General features: G+C 25.3%; 1 protein-coding gene across 1 annotated transcript; it reads right to left on the bottom strand.

Annotated features, from left to right (window-relative positions):
- Positions 1–1,602: 1,602 nt before the first annotated feature.
- On the bottom strand, positions 1,603–20,674 carry LOC129618903 (protein big brother). The gene is made up of 3 exons (XM_055533931.1): positions 20,212–20,674; positions 14,444–14,632; positions 1,603–2,485 (listed from the first exon to the last, which is right to left on the bottom strand). The coding sequence occupies exons 1-3, from the start codon at positions 20,386–20,388 to the stop codon at positions 2,192–2,194; spliced, it is 660 nt and encodes a 219-aa protein (XP_055389906.1). The 5' UTR covers positions 20,389–20,674; the 3' UTR covers positions 1,603–2,191.
- Between the last annotated feature and the right edge of the window lie 1,668 nt (positions 20,675–22,342).

The raw sequence follows: 22,342 nt of genomic DNA on the forward strand, positions 1-22,342 counted from the left end.
GTTTTTTGCAATCATAAATATTATTGTAGAATAAAAAATATCGCCAAAAAAGAACTGTACGCAGCCAGACTCAATATATCTGAAATTTATTGAAAAAGATGATTTTGACGCGCATTTTCTTTAAAATTTTATTTTAACACTTGGAATATTGAAAACCAATTCTTGGTTTTATAGCACAGGTCATTAATTACCTAAATTGATTCTATCCGATCTGAACTTTCTATTCCAACTTAGAAAATTTCGAGATTTTACTTTATAGAAGACATTTTATTAAAACATCAACAGCAAGGTAGTTATTATACTGACACTGTTATACTACTAGCGTTACAACTTCTATGGAATTATATTGACATTTTGAATTTGAAGCAAATATTTAGGATTGTCTTAATTTAGTAAGAAATTGGTCTCTATTGCAGTTAAAAACAAAGAAAATATTGACAAACCAAGAGCGCTTGATAATATAAAGTTAAAATGTGCCCAACTTTCGTGCATTTCAAATAATTTTTAGATTTATGTAATTCATTTTTAATGAGCTTAATTTAATTTAAAAAAATTTTCAAAAATTGAAATGTTTTCAAAAAAAATCTAATAGAGTTAGTTAAATTTTAGGATTTAGGGATATTTTTAGGAGTTCTCGATGTTAGTCGAAATAATAACCATTTAAATCAATTCAAAATGGTTTTTTCGCCTATAAATATTACAAAATTTAGTGTTAAGAAAATACAAGGAATTTAAAATATCAAATCCTTTAAAAATGTAAACCAATCTTTTAACAACTAACCAAAATAATAACTCGATCTTAAACACAGAAACAGCTCAGTTATTTTTATTGTGGAATTTATTGTTGAGTGCAATTCAAAAACACATTCAATGGCATTAAAATGCTTATTTAAAACAGAATTAGTGAAATACTAAATAATTTTTATAACTCTAACTTTGCGGATTTTTCATTTTATTCATACTACCAAATAACAACATACATGATATTTTCGACATTGTTCTTCATGTTAGAGTTGATACCACTTCAACTATTTACATCTACTAGAATAGGATTTTGACCTGATGATATCGCTTCATGAGATGTCTGTAGATACGCATATTGGAGACTACCAGAATATGCTAAATTTCTTTGCCGGATCGGAAAAATATAATATTTATATATGCAGTGACAAATGTTTTATATTTTTATTTGAATAGCATTCAAATTGTTAATATCTTTCATATCTTCTTGAGTCAAATAAAAATATCATCAATATTCCTGTTCCACGAGAAAAGTGTGTCTATAGCATTTTCATTATTTTTTAAAGGTTTAGACAGAAATAGGTCTTTTAATGTTATATAGCAGAAGCCTTGGGACAAAGATATTGTTTTACTATTTGCGGTGATTTTTGTAATTTACATTACAGACGAGGAAGAATTGATCTTAAAACATTACGAATTTTATATCTCTCTATTTCCAAATAATTTTACTCAATAAATTGACAAAATGCGATTCAAATTTTATTTATTGTGTGGCACTGCCTATTCGTAAAGCTTATGTTGTAATTGCAGCTTAATTAAAGACAAAATAAAATAAAAAATTTTTAATTAAAATTAATTTTATTTCAATTAATTTATAAAACATCATATTTTTAATTGTAATAATATTTACAAATTAACAAAAAAAAAAATGGAAAATAATTTCTATTTAAAATATTTAAACAAAATTATTTTTTAATTTAAAATAATTAAGTACATAACAGTTATTTTTCCTCCATTTTTAAAGGTAAAATTAAATTTCTAATAAAAACGAATTTTTATTTTTTTTTTGACATTTAAAAAAATTGATTTTACAAAAATTATTTTTAAAATGAAATTATCTATAAGTTTGTTCCTTAAATTATCATGTCCTGATGAAATCACATTAAGCACCAGTTCCTTGTTGGTAATATTCGTACGTCGGTTTAAGTACACATTTATCCTTATTTTTATTTTCTTGTAGTATTTTTTTTTTACCAAAAATTAATATAGTTTTGTATTTACCAAATTGCACCAGTATTTTTTGTCAGTATACAAAACGGAAAACATTTACATACATTTTTAAAATTATAATCAACTATTAAGTGTAAAATTATCGCATAAAAACTAATTGAACTCAATGTTAGTTTTCTATAGAAACTTAATAAAAATGTGTGTGTGTGTGTGTGTGTATTTATCGTCTCCACATACCACCACCGACACCAACACCGATGCCACCAGTAGCAACACCACGTCTTACAGCATCCATTTCGTCACGACGATTATCTTGATAAGCACGTTTTGTATCCTCAAAATCACGTAATCTTTGATTATAACGATCGATTTGTTCTCGAAGAATTGCATCTTCATGTATTGCACGACGTTCATCATATTCAAGACAACCAACACCATCTAATCGTTCTAAATCTAACCAACCACGGAATCTAACACATGCACCATTCATTATAAAATGTGATCGAATATGAACCTGTTAGGAAAGTAAAACAAAACGCAAATTTTAATTAGAATATTTAAAAAAAATTTTTTTAAGAATATAAAAAGGATTAAAATTATATCCGAAATCCACTAACTTCATTTAAATAAAGGAAGTACATATACAGGTTAATTCAGAAAGGTATACAACAACATTTACCATTGGTTAGAGGGTCGACAATTGGTAAAACTTTTGTTCCGGACTAGGTGCGAAATCTAAAGGGTTTCCGAGATACAGGGATTTTAACGAATTTTTTCGAAATTTCTACTTATCTAAGTTTTTTCGATAATTACTTCCGTTCCGAAAAAGATAAAGCTTTAAACAAACAGTTTCTGAAAGGCCTAGTTTAAAGGACTTAAAATAAACATGTTATTTGATAATGATTTTATGTACTTTCTAAATAAAATAATATAATTAAAAATTTTATTTTTTTTCAACACAATAATCTCCGAATTTTTTTTTACAGAATTTTGACCACTTGCCCCAGCTTTAATTTAAGTCACTATGTGTTGAAAAATCTTTTATGGTACAGAAAACCTAGCACTAAAACAATTTCTAAATTGAAAAAACAAAAAATCCTCCCTGTTCAGATTTTTAACATCTTTCTCAATAGTCAAATGCTCAACGAATCATCTAATGTAATGTAAATATTAATGGCTACTGCGAGGTCTATAAATTTTGTTATTTTGGAATACTTCGGAATATAGCTTCAATTTGCCGGCCTAATTGATATAAGTATGTATATATGACATTAATAAATATTTTAAAATAATATTAAAATTTTAATTAGATCTTGAAAATTACCAAAATTACAGTGTTTAATGAAATCAAGCAATATTTTTCAATGTCTACTTCTGTTATATTAAATATGATTTCTATACGTAGCTGAATACTATATTGACAACTTTGTGAGTGTTGCGAACGGTAAAAATCAATAACACTATATATGTATTTGTTGTTTGGCAAAATATTTTAAATCCAAAGATAAAAAAAATTAAAATCCAAAAATATTGTAAAAAATTACAGAAACTAAGAGCCTGTAAGTGAGTGAGGTAAGTGAGAAGAAAGTGAGTAACTATCACATGAGTAATATTTGAATGAAAGAAATTATTCCGTGTTGCGTATCTCGTTTTCTTTTAAAATTTATGCAAAATTTATTCGCTTTGTTTATGAAACTGAGACGTTCAGTCGATAATTTGAGAAAAAATGCAAAAGTTCAATTGAAAAATTGATTAATCTTAGTGGAAAAATTAAATGTCTATTAGAAAAACGGAGAATTCTGATTTGAAAGTGTATAGAAAGTCGGACAAAAAAGCAAGATACGGACTTAGGCTATAAATAAATTTTTCTTTAAGTTTGCCCTATACTGCCCAAATAAATACTAGTTCTAAAATTTATCTCACATCAAAATCAATTAGGCTGAATGGGTTAAATTATCTTGACTCCGAGTAAACAACACAACGTACATACATCAACCAAATAATACATTGAAAGTATTGATGAAATTTATATTCAACACATTTTAAAAGATTCAATTCATTTATTACAAATTCCACGACATCTCTATTAAATTCTCAAAACAAACAAAAAACTAAGATCCTACGTTTTTACTTTCGTAAAATTACCTCATAAATCACTTTTAATGAAAAAAGAAAAAAGGAACAAAAAAAATGTAAAAAGGACTTAAAATCAAAAAATTTTTTTATAATTTTTTTTTATAACCTTAATGCTTTTGAATTTATCCGACGGCATTTTGAACAATAAAATTAAAATAACTTAATACTTAATATGGTCACATATTGATGGGAAGGGAAGGACTTCTTTTCTATTCGTATCTTTTTCATATTTTATTATTTTCCAAGAAGTTATCCTGATTCTTATACAATATATAAATAAGGATTACAAAAACGAAGTAACAGAGAAGTGTAGGAGAAGAAAATAAATACAAGAAAATGGAATAAATCTCATCTATTGTATCCTTAATATTTCTAAAGAAGCAACGCCTGTTTCAATAAAAAAAAATTATTTTATTTCTTTTAATCTATTCCTTTTACATCACAGGTATGTAAGTATGCATTAATGTCCTTTAAAGGATACTTAAATGCTTGTTATTTTTTTTTACTATAATACAACAAAATATTCTCTTTGAAGATCATTTTCTGTAATAAATATCGATTTTTCCCAATTGTTTTTACCTTCTCCGATGATCTTGATATCAACTTAATTTTTTCGTATCCTTATATAAATATGTAATGGGTATTCTTTTTACAGGCATGTATAGTGGAAAATTGTAATAAATATTTTCAATTATTGTTTTGCCTCCACAGGTGTTGATTGTAACACTGATTAGATTTAAAAAATTATATACAGAAAACAAAGAAGGAATATCGAAAAAAAAACTTTTGAAATTGAATACTTTTGTTTTCAAATTAACAATAATATCTTTCGACATTCTTTTGTGAAATATAAATAAACTAAACTCGAATATGAAATGGTTGAACTTGTAGTTTACAAAATGACTTCTGTTTAAAAACACAAAAACTACGATATGAAATTTTGAAACTAATTTAATAGCACTACTACATATAAGCAACTTGATAACACGATTGAGCATTTTAAAATTTGGCTCAAAGCAAGTTGATAGAATTAACCCAGACCCAAACAACAAATAATATGGACCATTTTATTTTTTTTTTTTCGCCTAAATTCTTAATTATAGAAACAAGTCTTTCCAAAAACAGCGTCGTTTTAATAAAAAAAAAATCTGATGTGATCAGCACATAACCGACCGCAATGTGTATTGTCTAGTTAAGTGAAAGTGTTACAGAATATGATAAAAATGTCTGTTAAATACTTCTTTCCAATTTTTAGGATATTAGTAAGCTTATAGTTAACATACCTAGAAAAATATAAATTTGGCTCATAGTAGAGTTTCGCTTTGTGCTACCCGAATTTCCTTGAATTCTCCCCAGTTAGTTTCGGTAACGACCAGAACCCAAATATCAAATTTCAAGAAATTCCATCCATTCGTTCCGTAGATATGGTGAAAAATGTAAAATCGGCCCGCAAATCAGTTTCCGAGCCCTGATCTTTTCATAAAATTCATATATTCATTTTTTTAGTACGAAGAATTTAAATATTAAATTTCAATGAAATCAGTTGATTATTTTTCCTTATATACGCAAAAATCTATATTTGGCCCACAAAAATCTATATTTTATTATATGATTTCTTTCAAAAGTTAAGAGGTTTCGCGGACGGTCGATTAAAGCTTATATACGAAATTTCAAGCAAATCGGTTGAATATTTTCTTCAAATGGTCAAAAACGTAAAACAGGCTAAAATTGCGAGGCCTGATATATTCCAAAAGTTGACCAATCTGTGCCATGGTTGAAATAAACTTACATATAAAATTTCATCAAAATCGCTTCACCCGACCTTGAGATACACCCGTGCACAAACAGACCGACAGGTTGCTAAAAATAGTTTATTTACACTTTCCTACTATAGAGAAGTGTATTCCCACCGAAAACTCGATATGCAAAATTTGATGCCATCGCATAACCTACCTATTGTATACACAATACGGTCGGTAATAATAGAAAAAAAATCTTTGTTTCTGTCCGTCCCGCCAAAACTTCTAAAAACTTTTAAGATAAAAAGCTGAATCAAATTGATCTTTTTTGAAACTTATTTCTTCCTAGAACGTCATTTTTTGACCTTTATTTTATCGAAACTACAAATATTTCTTTAATTTCGCAAACGCGAAAAAGTCCCGAAATGCTTATTCTATTACAGCACTGTATAGTTGAATATTGAAATAATAAAATGGCGGTTAAAATTAACTGTTACCTAATATGCTTTTTCCAAATATTTAATGTCGTCTTTCTTCTTCGGTTTCATTCTACAAGTCTGAAATTTTAGCACCACCTTTCAAGTTATCGGAATTTGCAAAATTTGATTTTTCGGCGTCTTTAGCAAAAAGCTAACGGCAAATGCCATGTCAAAAACCAATATAATTATTTATCTTAACCGACAAATTCCAAATTTTAGTATACCTTTTTTAATTTTTTTTTTCCCATCCGCAATGTATGCAATAATTTGCTATATTTCAGTATTTAAATAAAAAGTTATTTAAATATACATTGTTTTTAAAAACAGTATTTTCACTATCATTCAAACCATTGATTTGATCGAACTTAGACGTTTTCTCGTAACTCGGAAAATATTAAATTATGAACTGGTAGCGAAAACTAAGCGAATTCTACTGCCTAAGAGATCTTTAGACTTGTACTCATTTTTATTTTAATTCTTTAAGTTGAATACCCCCTATGTAATTTATTCAATTATTGAATAATATAATATGCCTTGACAGTTCTTAATGGTAATTTCTTAATGGTTATAAAGCAGACTGCAAAACTTAGAAACAACTGAGAAATAATTTAAAACTAAAATTAAAAAATAAGCTTCAAATAAAAATTGAGCTGCATAATTAAAAAACAAATTGTCAAAAATTTTTTGTTGTGACAAATTGTCAAAAAAACGAGAAAAACATTGAAGTATGTTTTTTGCAAATTTTTTCTATGGAAATCAATTCAGTGTGTTAAGACTCATGTATGACTAACACAGTGTTAAAAATTGAAACATTTGAAAATACAATGTAGCCTGTCGTGTAACTCTTATCACTTAAAACACGACTATTGTAGTTGGACATTGTGATAAAAATATTTTATTAAGAAAAGGAAGTGAATTTGTTTTTCTATATTTCTCAGCTAAAATAATAAAACTCGTATGAAGCAAAATATTGTTCGTTAAACAAGAAAATTTACATTTAGATTTCAAGTCAGCAATTCCAAAAGGAGGAACAATGTCATTCTTATCAGATTCCTCAGTTCAACCCACATTAATATTTTCCGAATTGTCTATCTCAAATTATGCCTATTTGGAAAACTTTATCTATTGAAAATCTGTAAGCAACCAAACCTTTGTACTATTTTAATGCACTTCAACCCCTCGATGTTATCAAATAAGCTGTCCATATTGGTAATCATGTCTTTGGCAGGTCAATACCGCGGTATGTTTAACAATCAAATATTAGAAACATATAAGAAACAAGAGCTGGGGAAAATATTTATGAGTTAAATATAAGAATTAAATATAAAAATTAAAAATATTTGCTGAATGTTAAATTCGCTTACAAGTAAAAACTTCTATTGTTCAATAAAAGTTAAAAAGTTAATTGATTCACATAAAACGAGTAATAAATGAAAAAATATATTCATTGAGAATTCATTTTGTGCCATAAAAATATTTGTACACCCTTAACTTCTTATTTTTTCTTTATATTTAGGCAGTGGAAGTTAACCTACTGCTGCGTGACCGGAAGTATCCAATGAGCAATTAACAAGAAAAAAAAAATGAAAATAAAATTAAGAGTATTAGAAAAAGAAGAAGAGGCGCAAAAATGAATTTTTTTTTACATTTTTTGATGATCCTAATGATAATGACAAAAATGACTTCTTAAATAGCACATATGTTTGTGCATATGTGCATATATACTTTTATTATCGGATAGGCATTTATGTATACATTTAGTTAAAATATAATTTGTCATCCCCTATATTATGAAACCTTGAAAATTATTCAAAAATTAAGGGATGCATAAAATGATAGAGTCTAGCATACTTAAGTCATATTATTAAAGGGCCACACTCTGAGTTTTGAAATTTAATTCCTTGTTTAACATTATACTTAACATTAATTTTTAAGGGGTTTCTAAAAATTATAAAAATATAAAAAAAAAGATAAATAAAATAAATTCCAAAATTTTGAGGGAAAATTTTAAATGTTTTTTTTTTTTTGGAAAATTCTTTAAATTACAATATTCTTGTTTAGTTGTCGTTTAGTTGTAATGCTCTGATCAAATTGAGTTAAATGCAATGCATGTAGGACCTATATGTGCATATCTTATTCTAGATTAGAGCGATTAAAAGTTATGTTTTTGGAAAAATTAAGCGCACGAGCGCAATTAACTAAACATTAAATTTTTTTTTGGAAAAATTATCAAATTTTTAAAAGGAGGACGACTTGTTACGCTTGTGTACAATTCGGATAGTGTGGATATTTGTTATCAATGTGTGAGGTACTTTTGAATGAATAAATGATTTTTTTTTTCTTTTTTATTTATTTGTTGTTGCAGCAAAACTAATAAAGGTAATTGGTTCAATGAAAATAAGGGAAAGATTTGAGATTTAATATAAATAAATAAAATATCAGCACTAATAAATTTTTGTAATAAAAATATTTAAATATACAAAATAAATAAATGTAACCTATAAAATAGGTTAAAAAAAAGGATCAATCGAATTGATCCTGAAATAACATCAAAATACTCAAACTTATCGGAAAATGATAATCGTTAAAAATGTGATTACAATTTTTATATACTTTGATTTATTAATTGACTTGAATTGGGAAAAGTTCATACAAGATTAACGCATTTATTTTCAGGCTCCTTTCGTCAAAATTACAACAAAGATTATACTAGTTTTACTCTATCAGTTCATACTCATGCGACCCTCTGGCTGTCTCTCAGTTTACGAAAACTCTACCTATTTCAAATTAGAAAAATGAAGCTTTTTTAAACAAGTACATATATAATAAATGTTATGTATCAAATTTTAAATAAATTGTGGACAACCAAGCACCTTATCTTCTTATCCCTATCAAACGAATTATTAAACATCAATTTATTTCAAATTATTAAACATCATTAAATTTCAAGTTTTGTTTTAAATTATGACAATTATTCTAATATAAGCATAGTAAGCATACCTTTCTCTTCTCCAATAACTCAATAACAGAAAAACAGTATAAGTTTTAAAAATTTAATTTTGTGATTAAGAAAAATGGACTTTAAAGTCTGCCGAAATTTTAGCTCTAAACGAACATAAAATTTGCTTTTACTTAAAAAATTAAGCAAAATGTAAAAATTTCAAAATTTAATAATCACATTAACTGTAATCTAGATATCACATTAACTGTAATCTAGCATAGATATAAATTATAGGAAGAGAATTAAAATATTAAAGAAATATTATTGCCAGTCTGTTATATTGCGTGTCTACTATGTTATGCGATATTACGCGATATTAAAAACTTATCGAAAATTCAGTGGGCAAAAGTTAATTTAACTTGTAATTAAAGGCAAATGATTCTTATTAAAGTAAGGATGAAATAATTTTGTAAGTAGCAGATTGACAATTTTTGAGAAGGACTATTCCATTTATTATTTAAATTTGAATCTGAAAAATAATTTTTAAAAGTTACATTATTTTTCAAAATTCTAATTTATCTCGAAAAATCAAAGTTTACAACAATTTCAAAACTGTACAAGATCATTTTTATTGACATTCTTTCTTTTCATTATTTCATTTTTGTGAAAATTACTGTCGGACAACACCATACGTTAATGTTTTAGGTTACCCGAAACCTTTTTTTTATTATTGGTACGTAATTATTTTTAAGGTTCTAAAAATAATATTTTAAAACTTAAGACCGTATCATTAAATTGTAAGATTGAAAATTCTCAAAAATATTTTAAAACTAAAGAACCTACATACCAGTACGTAAAAATTAAAAAAAGTTGAATATTATCCCTAGCGTGATCGGTTCTTAAGGCACGCGAGCAACAGTTGGTTGAAATATGTCAAATCAAGAAATTAAGATTCAGAAAAAGAAACGAATAATAATTTTGTTAAACCAAGTCCTTTCGGAATTTCATTACGTTTTAATGTTTTAAAAATTTTGAGAAAAAAAGTTTCTCAATTACTTTTTCTTTTTTGAAGGTCTTTTCAATCTTAATTGCTTTTGAAAATTGTTCTTCTAATGAATTTTGTAAATTTTTATTCTTAAGAGTTAAAGTGCATTTTACATGCGTATGTATGTACGTAACGTAGGCATAAGAACAGAAAAATTAAACATTTTAACAAATGTTATACAATTTTTTTTCCAATGTTGTAAATTGTTTAGCCATAAAACTTATGGTTTACTTAAATTAGGTAAAGAAAGAAATATATTTTTTTTAAAGTGTGATAAATGACTTGTAATTTAGTCATTTTCATGGATTTATTTGGACATCAAATACAACAAATAATTTTAAAGAATTCCAAAAATTACAAATAGTGTTCAAAAAGGTTAAATTTAAAATTAAAAATACCGAAATATAAATTAAGATCAATATCGCATGTTACCATCATTGAAAAAAATATTATATTCTGTTTAAAACAACTTAGAATTAAAAATCTTTAAACGAAAATTTGAACTCTTTCGGAAAATAACATTATAGTTTTAACTTTTTATTTAATTTTCATCAATTTAACGTTTTAGTTTTATTATTTCAAAATCTTCCCAAAATTAAACTGAATTTTCATATAGATTCTTTCACATTGATTCTGATAGATTATTCCCGAATTTTTAGAATTAAAAATGGAAAGGTAAATTAGGTGAACTTCTTTGCATTATTATATATTCGAAATTTTGGAATAAAGAGGTTGTTTAATATTCAATTAACAATTGGACTTGCATTTTAAATTTACGATATTTTCAATGATTTTGAAACTTCGATTATTTTGATATTAGATCTTTAATTTAGATTTTTTTAAATTATTATTTGTATTAAATCTTTTAATATAGACAATCTTATTAAAAGAAAAGTACGACTACCACTTTTTTAAAAAATAAAGAACTTTAGAACACGTTTAATGAATATTATTTATAATTCAATTAGAACCTTAATCTTAAAAAAAAAATTGCAGAACTTTTAGAATCTATACTAAAATCTGTAATACTATCTGTGATATATGTATATAAATTTGTAATATTATATGCACTCAGAATGTCACAACCATAAATTTTAAGCCGGGAAATCTTATAGATTTGATTAAAGAAATATAAATAACACAATGCAAACATCAAATTTGACAGAAAGCAGATTTCTAGATCTTTCCATCAGCTTTAGATTAAAATTTCATTGTAAAAAAGAATAATAATTGTAAAGTTATTTTTAAAGCTTAAAATTACTCAAAATAATCCTCCAAAAATTTTGAAATTTTCTTTGGAATACAACAATTATGTAGTTCTTGAAAAGTAATAAAACATGTAAGAAAAAACCTAAACCTCGCTTAAAGATATAATAGTAAACTTACACAACATGTTAAATGTAAATTGTTTATTGCGTATATCAAAAGCGTAGACATTTTTTTATTTTCATATATGTACCTTATATAAGTACGTAATAGATTTAGAACAAATTTACAGCATTGCTTTGCTGTAAAATACTAAATTTAATTGTTTTAAATAACTACTTGGGAAACTGTTCGAATTATTACTTATTATAATAAAAATTTTATTGTTTAACAAAAAATTGCAATGACAAAAGTTTTAAAAATTTTTACACGGTAGAAAACATTGTAAATAATTAAAATTTTGACATGATTAAAAATTGTCTATGAAATTCAAATTTGAAATTTAAAAATTCAAAATTCTTAAATATAGGGTATAAGTATGCATGGAAAATTAATTATATTTTTTATATAAAAATTGTTTTTTAAATATTAAAATGGTCCTTCCCTCATACTTTATTTTTTAGCCTTAATCAAAATTTTATTTAAATTTTAAAAAATACGAACAAACTTATTGTATTCTGAAATAAATTTTCCAAAATGGCTTCCTATAAATACAACAATATTTGTAAGAATAATGTACATAAATATTTGTATAGGCAAATTTTACTATATGTAAAAATGTATATTATACATTTTTAAATTATTCATATACCTACATACATACCGACATACATTTTTATACAATATAAACACATACCCATTCTCATTTGATTTCATTATTTACCTTATCTCCATTTAATAAAAATCTCATCTCCCCTTATATACCAAAAAAAAATGAAATTTTCGATCCCTCTTATATGCTTAAATATATCAACATACTGTAATTATATACAAAATTTCCATTTATATTTTCATATACATTTAGACATTATGTGTATAGATACATATATATATATGTAGATATATGTATGTATATTATTTATATTTATTTTATTGTCAATAATATTCTTAAATTTCGCATGCGCTTCACATTAAGATGATTTCAATAAAACTTGTCTGCATTATTTTGAATAATAAAAAAGAAAAAATTAAAAATGAAAAATAAAATAAAAGAATGAACATAAAATATCAAATATCCTTTTCTTTGTACACATACAAATATACATATATCCTTTTCAACTATTTTTTGTTTAATATTTAAGTTAATGGTAGTTAGCTAATATTGTATAAATAAATATAATAATAATAAGAAAAAATAAATAAAATAAATTGAAAAATTGAAAATGTTATTTATATTCAAATATATATGTATGTATATATACAAATATGTGTGCCTATGTGCAAATGAATGTATACTGGAAAAACAGGATATACTTGTAACAAAAAAAGGACTTTACTGATTTTTTTTAAAAAATTGAAAGCAAAAAAATTATCATGATATCTAGAAGTGGATGGAAGAAGAAAAGTTCAAAAAATCAATGATAATACCATGGAAACCATTTTCACCCATTATTTTTTCGTATATGCACATAAAAACGTAAATAGACATACATATATATTGTACGTACATATACATGTATTCTTTATTTTACCTCATTTCGAGTGTACACAAAATCTACAAAATCAGACTAGACGCACTCATTTCTTAAAGTGTATACATAAATATAAAAGCACTACCAGAAAAGAAGAATAAAATTAAACAAGCTTGCATAAAATTTGCAAGGATTTCAGACCCACCCCAAAAATTATTCAAAATATATTTATGATACTCAAGATTAAATGTAAAAAATTTGAAAATTAAATTTCTCACAATTTCAAATAAAATATTGAAAAATGGAAATTTTCGGCACAGATATTATTAAACAGGACGCACATTTTTACTATTATATTTTTTTTATCTAATTTTTGATATTTTCATTTCATATCCTTGTCTTTGAATAGAAATAATATATATATTCTTAATTTTATGTCAAAGGTTTTATTATATTTTTAAGCTACTAGAACGAATCAATATTTTCCAGCCACTTAAATTATTTAATTTGTTATCCTTAAAAAAATGGACAAATAACAATGCGAATAGAAGAAAAAAAAACAATTTTATGTTTTTTTGATTGATTAGATTTTTAATAAGGACATTTAACAAAGGTACATTTTGCATTACAAAAAAAACAAGATATTTTAGTCAAAAGAACAAAAACATAGTATTCGAGCTTGTTAAATCCTATAGTCAGTGATGGTATTGATTACTTAATCTAGAAATTAAAGTAAATTTTCGTAATTTTCAATAAAATATGGGAATTTTTCTGCTTTTTTAAATTTTATAAAATATGAGAATTTTTGTCCTATAAGGGTAAGATTTCTTATTCAGTTCTCTATACGGTTACGACCACTCTAAATAACGAAAATGGCCTTTAAGAAGAAAATTGTTAAACACAATTTTAATTATTTTAAAAGAACGAATTTTATTTATGAAAATCACTAATTTTACATGTGGCATTTTCAACAGAAAAGCATAAATAGCATAAATATAAAATCGCAAGTTAAATAATTTGGGAGGGGGGGGGGGGGGGGGGGGGGGTTTATCTGAGCTTCTGTATGACTACTGTTAAAAAATACCATAGAGTACTAAAAATTTAATTTTGTTTTTGCTTCAGATTTACACAAAAAAGTAAGATTAAAGACTGGTATAAAATTATCCCCAATCAGGTTTAATAGTTGTAAAAAATTTTATGGGGTCTGAAAGTTAAAATATTGTTCTTACAATTCATGTAACAACTTATAACAATTAATTAAGAAAAAATATGTTTTCTTTATATGTAAAACTCACCTTTCCATGTTCTTTGTCAAAATCACATTCTTTATCTGGATTATAAGGACTTTGATTTGCATTAAATACTAATTGTAAATTTGTTCCAGATGCAACAAATGATATTTCTGTATGACCTTCACGACAACCATTTTGAAAACGTATTTGACGTTCTTCGAGTGCTCTTTCTCGATATCCCGTATAACGAATCTGTAAAAAGAAACTTGTATTAATTCTTTATAAATTTTTAAATGAAAATTCATTTAAAAGCATAAATTTGGTTTATACAACTAAATTCAAATCTGCTTTAAATGATTAAATATAAGGTCTAATAGATGAAAAGCAAAGTATTGCTGATCTATAATGCTGGTCTTTCATATTACGTTATTAACGAATGTTGATCTTCCCAATACATTGCTATAATTACAAACGTAAGTGTACTAATATAATATAACTTGAAAATATCTATTAAAATCGAAAAAAAAAAACAATTTATTAACAATCTGTCATACAATAGTAATTATAGTATTAAGAACTATATTAAAATTTTTACAATAACTTAGAAAATTTTCCAAATAATTAGAATTTAATTTTGAAATACACATTCGCGTTAGATTTACATTTTGTTTGCACGTGAATTCAATAAATATTTTTGCAAATGAAATTAAATTTTCTATGGAATTTCCATTTTCTGCAATAGTGCGACATTCCAACCTTGTATTTTTCATTAAAAAAATTCAATTTTACAAATAAAAAAATATGCCTAAATTTAACTGCAGACTATTAATTTATTATATTAAATACTAACTAAATTGACCCGTTGCTTAAAAGTTTGAAAAAAATGTTCAAATTGATCTTAACATATATATATATATATATATATATATATATATATATAAACGTCTCCATCAAAGTGTTTATAATTTATCATTAAACATGTTATATGAATTTCATCGAATTCTCGAACCTACTCTGCAACCATACCGATTCAATATAAATTATTTATTTACTCGCCTTATTTTAACATCATAGTCTGATAAATTATCTCAATTAGACAAAATTTAAAAAAAATTTTTAGTTATAAGTATGACGTTAAATGTTACATGCAAACTATTTTCACAAAATATTATACATTTACCGTTCCGTTTGTAAGGCAAAGAATTGATTTAAGAGATAGGAATGTTTTCATGTTCTTCATCGAATTGTGAGTTGATTTTGCAGTTAATTTAACTGAATTAATAAAAACTGAAATTAAACTTATTGGTAAGGTATATAGTATAAATAATATTGTATTTCAAGTTATTATTGAAAATATTCAAATTATCATTTCAAATTTAGCAGGAATGATTTTAATATCAACCGGTAGTATTTAGTAAAACAATGTGCGGTACAAATCCGTGTATTGATTCTCATTCAAATCTTAACAACCATTGATTCATAAGATATTACAGTGTTGTCACCGTCAACACTATATCTAATCTAGATTTTTCTTTTGTTGCTGTCGAATAATATGTGATAATGATCACTTATTAGTAAAGCATATATAAGTGATTAACAGAGAAAGCAGCATATAAAAAATTTATTAATAAAAATTCAATATAACACCAAATTTGAAAACAAGTTATTTTAACGAAAAAAAAATTATATATGTATGTTGTTCACCTTGAAAATCCTCTTAAGTAAATAACACAAAAACATAGGTAAACAAAGTTGATTTTTAGTACATTTCCCAAAAAGTTAACAAGAAAAAAACAAAATGTTGTTTGTTTATTCGTTTTACCACTCGTCCACAACTTGAGAGTGAATTTAATATAAAATCTAACATGTGATAAGTGAATAAAATAAGCTTTGTATTAGGTAAGCATTACAGTTTCAAACATTTTAATCAGGAATTTAAAACATAATATTTCCCTTTTCTAACATTGTTCTAGATACCAACGTAGATAATATTTAATAATGACTCTTTAGGAATATACGTGATAATAACACTCTTAGCAATTCGTACTATCCTTCAGGCAAAGACTCTCGGGTTTAAACTCCAGTAAAGTATTCTAAAAAATTATTTAATACTATATATCCAATATATCCAATACTAGAAATTAAAAAATTAAGATTAATCACGTAAATACACCCATAATATTCCGTATCAATAACTTTAAATACATAATATAAAACAAAAAACTCCAGAAGCCTAGTAATCCGTCTAATCGACTTTTAGACTTATGAAATTGAAGTATACTTCTGTAAAGTCAAGTGGAAGCCCTCTCTTCTCAAGTGTAGAAAGGAAATAAAAAACTGTTCGCGGGATTGATGAGAGTTTGCAAAAGAATCACTGTTATGCAAATAAAAATAAAATTATTGAACTTTGTATTAATTCATTTTAATTAATATTTCAATGAAATGCGCTCTCTAAGAAATCTTTAGTTTATTATCAACTTATTTAAAAAAAAAATTAAATCAAAAACCATTTTTCTTTGAAATATATAAAAGCACCCGCTCATAATTTAATTTATACACTATTGATTTATGATTCACCGACCTCAATCTAGAGAGGTAGAAAAACAAATAACTGAGGAAATACCAATAACATTAGTTAAAAAAAAACAAAAAGAAAATAAAAAATACAATCTGTACCAAGCTTTTTCGCTTGCTTTAAACACTCATAACAAAACGTAGTAAAAATCTTCTCACACATGATTTCATTCAGACAATTGTTGTTTTTGTATATTTATTACACCTGTTCAACTTCAATAGCTTTTAGAAGAAAAAAAACGTTCTGTGTATTTTAATCATTATAAAATTATTATTGTTATCTCATAAGCTCGTCATTGTCATGATGACGAGCTTAAGAAATTAAATAAAACTATAAAAAAAATTTACGAATAAAATGTTTAAGTTAAGCTCAATGCGACGGAAATAGCTGAATTAATATGTAAATAGTTTTATGACGATTTCTTAAAGCTACTTTTATTGTAGATATTAGATAAAAAAGTAATGACGTTTTTTTGAAAATAATACACTACCGGTTTTCAAAGAATTACCTTAGGAAACAACTTTTGATCCGGATATTATTTGAAAGGTATTTTTAAAATTAGTCATTTACATGTATTTGCACAGAATATTTTGAGGTGATTCCCAAAAAATGTCTCTTATTTTCCTTTTTTTTATAAAAATGATGGCGTAAGGTAGAAAATTGTGTGACATGAGGTTTAAAACGAAAAGTAAAAAATGAAGCAATAAAATTTCAAATGAAGAGATGAAGAAAATTGTGAAAATTTAAGTCACGAATTTTAATGGTTTCAAATTTTATATTTTTGAAAAAAGCTTGGAAATTCCATGTTTTGCAATGACATGACTTTGACATGCTTGGAATGACAAGGCATATTATGAAGCCGTAACTACACATATAAACTATAATACGATTTTTATATGTTTATCAATATATAAAATTATTTTCAATGAATTTATTCTAATTATGTGGTTTTGATTGAAAAAATAAATTAATATTTAAAAAAAACTAGCACCTTATTAATTATAAATCGGATTCAAGTCGTTTCTTTTTTTATTGTCAAAATACGCAGTTGAAATTAGAATTAACGTCAAACTATATACATAATGTAAAAAATGTGGTCAATGAAACAATGGTTTAGAAAAAAGGACATTTCTTTTAACAAATAGATCTGGAGTTTGTGTTTGTTTACCTAAATTTAAAAGATAGGAAGGAATTTTCTTATTATGTGCTAAGCATAAAATTTTGCATAAAATTTGGAGTAATCTTAATTCGGATTTTTTTAACAAATTTTTATTGCAGTGAATTATTGTTAATTAAGTTAAATTAATTATATTAATTTATTATTTGAAAATTACCGTAATATTATCCGTATTAATATGTTGAAGAAAATAGAAAAATTACATTTTACAAACTTCTAGGGGTAATAATTCAAGGAAAGAATAAGATACAAATAAAATTTTGTTTTATAAAGAAACAACTTTTTCATAAAAATGTACTCGTGTACAAAATTTAATTTTTTCTTGAACAATGCAAAACTTTTATAAACAGACGGACAGAGAGAGATAGTAAAATTAATGTTTCCAAAGTTTTTGAAATGACCAAAAGCGAAAACTTTTGATTTCAAAGTATGAACAATAAACCTTTTGTTAAAAATTGTTTATGAATATACTTAAAATACCTGCACAAGAAATATTATTTATCTTTCACTTATTTTAATAAACGAGGATGGAAGTAATATTTGCAACTTCTGCATGTTTAGATAAAGTTAGTTTGACATATATTAGGTCGACGATAGCTTATTTAAAATTAACAAGAACTTGACACTTTGTGACTTTGGGAACTTAAAACAATAAATTTTATTATTGACGCAAGTATTTTTGCATAAAAAAGTTTACAGTATTAGTCAAGTTCTTTTCCTCCTTTGGACTAAAACCTCTTCAATTCCCTCCATTTTAAGTATATACACGTTGAACGAAGAGCTTTAATTTTATAAAGAGTAAGGTTGACAAACCTTGAAAAAACCTCAAAATAATCTATGTTAACTCTCCCATTTGGTGCTTACTGATTATCACACCAGGTCCCGCAAATTTTCATTTACATTTCGAAAAAAAGGCACTAATATTTTTGTTTTAAAGAATTTCAGGTTTTTCCAATTTACTGCTACCCTTTTTATACAATAATATTTGAAACAATTCATCATAAACCTTATACACAGGTAGCGTTTATTATTATTTTTAAGGGATTTATAAAACAAAGTAATAAATATTTATTATTATTGATATTGTTTTTATGATTGCACTAGAAATCATACTGAATTTTAAATATATTTTAAAATTGAACTGAATTTTAAGTATCCCTATTTATGAACCAGGTAAACATATGCATTATACTTGTGAATTTTAAAGGTAGCTTTCAAATAAATAAAACATTTCGTTGTAATTTTGAATTTTAAACTAAATAATTTCCTAGAATATAGAAAATATAAAATACAACATACGAAGTATTAACACTTCTTCGAAGAAATTTACCTCAATCAATCGATTCAAATTTGGGTTTAAGATCCCAATTCGAAGTATGAAACTGACAATTGTTTATCGAAAGGATATACATATTTCAAAAAATTTAGCCAATACATGTTTGCATAATTAATCTTATAAAGATAGTATAAAACGTCAGTTTCCGAATTTTAATTGTTTTTGTAATTTCCATCAATATATCAGTCCAATTCATCTAAATACTTTTTTCATAACAATAAATCTGAAGTACACCGAAGACCTAAACCTTTTATAATCCATTTTTATTCGCATTAATATAATTATATTGTATTATTATTTTAACTTAAAAAAATTATTGCTAGTACTGTAGATCGGTACTGTAATTATCTACTTTGAAACTGATGAATTTCTTTTCTTACAGTGAAATTATTTGTAAAACGATTGGCTTCAAGATAAATTAGTGGAAGTCTTCAAATTTTAAAATTGTTTTCAATTAAATACAAATTATAAGAAAAATATTAATTAATCTATAATTTTCAATAAGGTAGTATGTTCCGTCCTCATTTATGAATGGAAATTGCATATACAAAAAGTAGTATAGACACTTAGGAAATGTTAATTTCTTCTTGATCTAAGTTATCGAAAGAGAGAAATACACAATTCGCATTCAAAGAATAAAATGCACATTATCATACTAACATTTTCTACCTTTTACAAATTTTTAATCCGCCTTTCAAAATTTTGCAAAACATACTAAATTAAATTTGAATGAAAATACTTACTTCACTCTCTCTGCTCAGCCTTCGAAATAATTCATCACTTTCAAATTTAGATTTTTGATCTGGTACTACTCTTGGCATTTTAAATATAAACCTAGGCTTTGGTTGTTCATATAAACCAATTGAATCATATGGTATCATACCAGCTAATGCTGCAGCATCGTTCATATTAAACTGCATTTTTGTTTCTAATTTTTTTTCTCACTTCTCTAACAGTATTACAAATTTTCAATTAAATATTAATTTAAATAAAAACTTTATAATTTTATTTTTTTCATTAACACGATATTTATATTGAAATTTTATTTTTAAATTATTCTTTGACTTTCCGTAATCCAATGTATTTTACAAAAATTTTATAAAAAATTATTTTTCACAAAAAAAAACTTTTCTTTGTAATTTTCTCGTCACCTCGTATAACCATTAATTAATTTTATATTTCTTTATATAAAACTTTATGACTAAACCGTACAATCGTTGAATTCAGACTGAACTACAAAACAAAATATATAACTGCATGCAGAAGGAATGAAAGGGAAAATCCTGTACAACAACAATTTTAATGAAAAAGAAAAATATAAAAGCGAGCCAGTCATCTCTTTAGCTTTTGTTATCAGTATATAATTCTATCCCTTTTTGTTATTAATAAAATATTTTTTACCTATCGCACGTTAGCACAAATATAAATACTTTCTATATATACAAGTATATACTGTAGTACATATAGTTGTCCCTGTATTTATAAAATTGCATGATTATGTAGTCATTACTTTTATTAGATGTTTATACCGTTCGTTTTCAATAAGCTAGTGTATCTGACAGTATTTATATGTAACATATGTTTTAATGTTTAATTTGAATATTGAATTTTTTTATTTATTTCGAACTCGTTTTAATATGTATATTGTGTTTAAAACTAATGTACGCAGGTAGAAAATATAGAAGAGAAGAGAGTTCTTTTGAGAAAAGATATTATAGAGGAAATTATTTCGCTCAATTTTCATGTCCGATCTACTTAAGTTGAAATATACCCAATTTAACCGATTAAAAAACATGTCATCTACAAAGTACCAATCTATGGAAAGAAACCGCAATTATAGACCGATTATGATAACTATGAAATACAGCCTAAACAGTATTATGTCGTCACTTTTTAAAGCCCGGTTTTTTTGCCAAGGCATGTCCCGTAGACTTACTCTTTCGCTAAACCTAACTCCTTTACCCACGGATTAATTGATTTATGTAAGTATCTGAAAGGTCTACACTTTAAATATAATATTAAAGGGAAATGTTTCAATCTTATTGCTTTAATTTCATATCTTAGTTTTTCTTGGCCTTAATCTGTAAATAATGTTAACCCTGTGAAGCAAAAGTCGGCTGGCCTTTGCATACCAGCATTCTTTGACTGAATATCAGCACCCCTTTGCCTATAAGCTTGGCATTTGAATGTTTTAGCAATAAATACAAATCAATAAATCAACCAAATATACCATGGCATCAAGTACTATCCCGTTTATACTATCTAGACCAACCTATCTAAACAAGTCCATTTAGAAAACTTGAATTATGCTCCGGACCAACATGGATTCCAAAATTTTAAAACTGCTTATCAGGTATTTGGAAAACCAGTATACATTCATCTCATATAGGTTTTATATTTTATGTCTGATAGTTTATATTTAAACAAAATTAAAAATAAAGTTTTGTCAAACCAATGGTTTGTATTGTAGCACTTTTCCCTTCAAAGTGAAAATTCTGCCTTTAAAACAGTCTATGTATATCTACCACACTATTAAAAATATTTTCATTCATATACGATACTATTTCTAGGATTGCATATATTTAGGATGAACGATTTATGCAGTCTTTGAAATAAAGAAAATATTAGTATAAAGTGGGGTTAACATAATGCTCGATTTTAAGGGTTAATTGTATGAGTTAAGAAAAATTTCAAGAGGTGATAACTTGAGCGGGGAAAAAGAAGGAAAAAAATTTTCTTCTAACAAAATGAACTATTTATTAATGTCTAAGAGCCCCTAAAATTTCAAGCTTCTATAGGCTGGGGTCTAGAAGAAAAACGAAATCAAAAATTTGCAAAAAAGGACTTTAGATAATGGTAAATTTGAACGGCAAT

The sequence above is a fragment of the Condylostylus longicornis genome, unplaced genomic scaffold (assembly GCF_029603195.1).
Source record: "Condylostylus longicornis isolate FDR11 unplaced genomic scaffold, ASM2960319v2 ptg000010l, whole genome shotgun sequence".
Classification (NCBI taxonomy): domain Eukaryota; kingdom Metazoa; phylum Arthropoda; class Insecta; order Diptera; family Dolichopodidae; genus Condylostylus; species Condylostylus longicornis.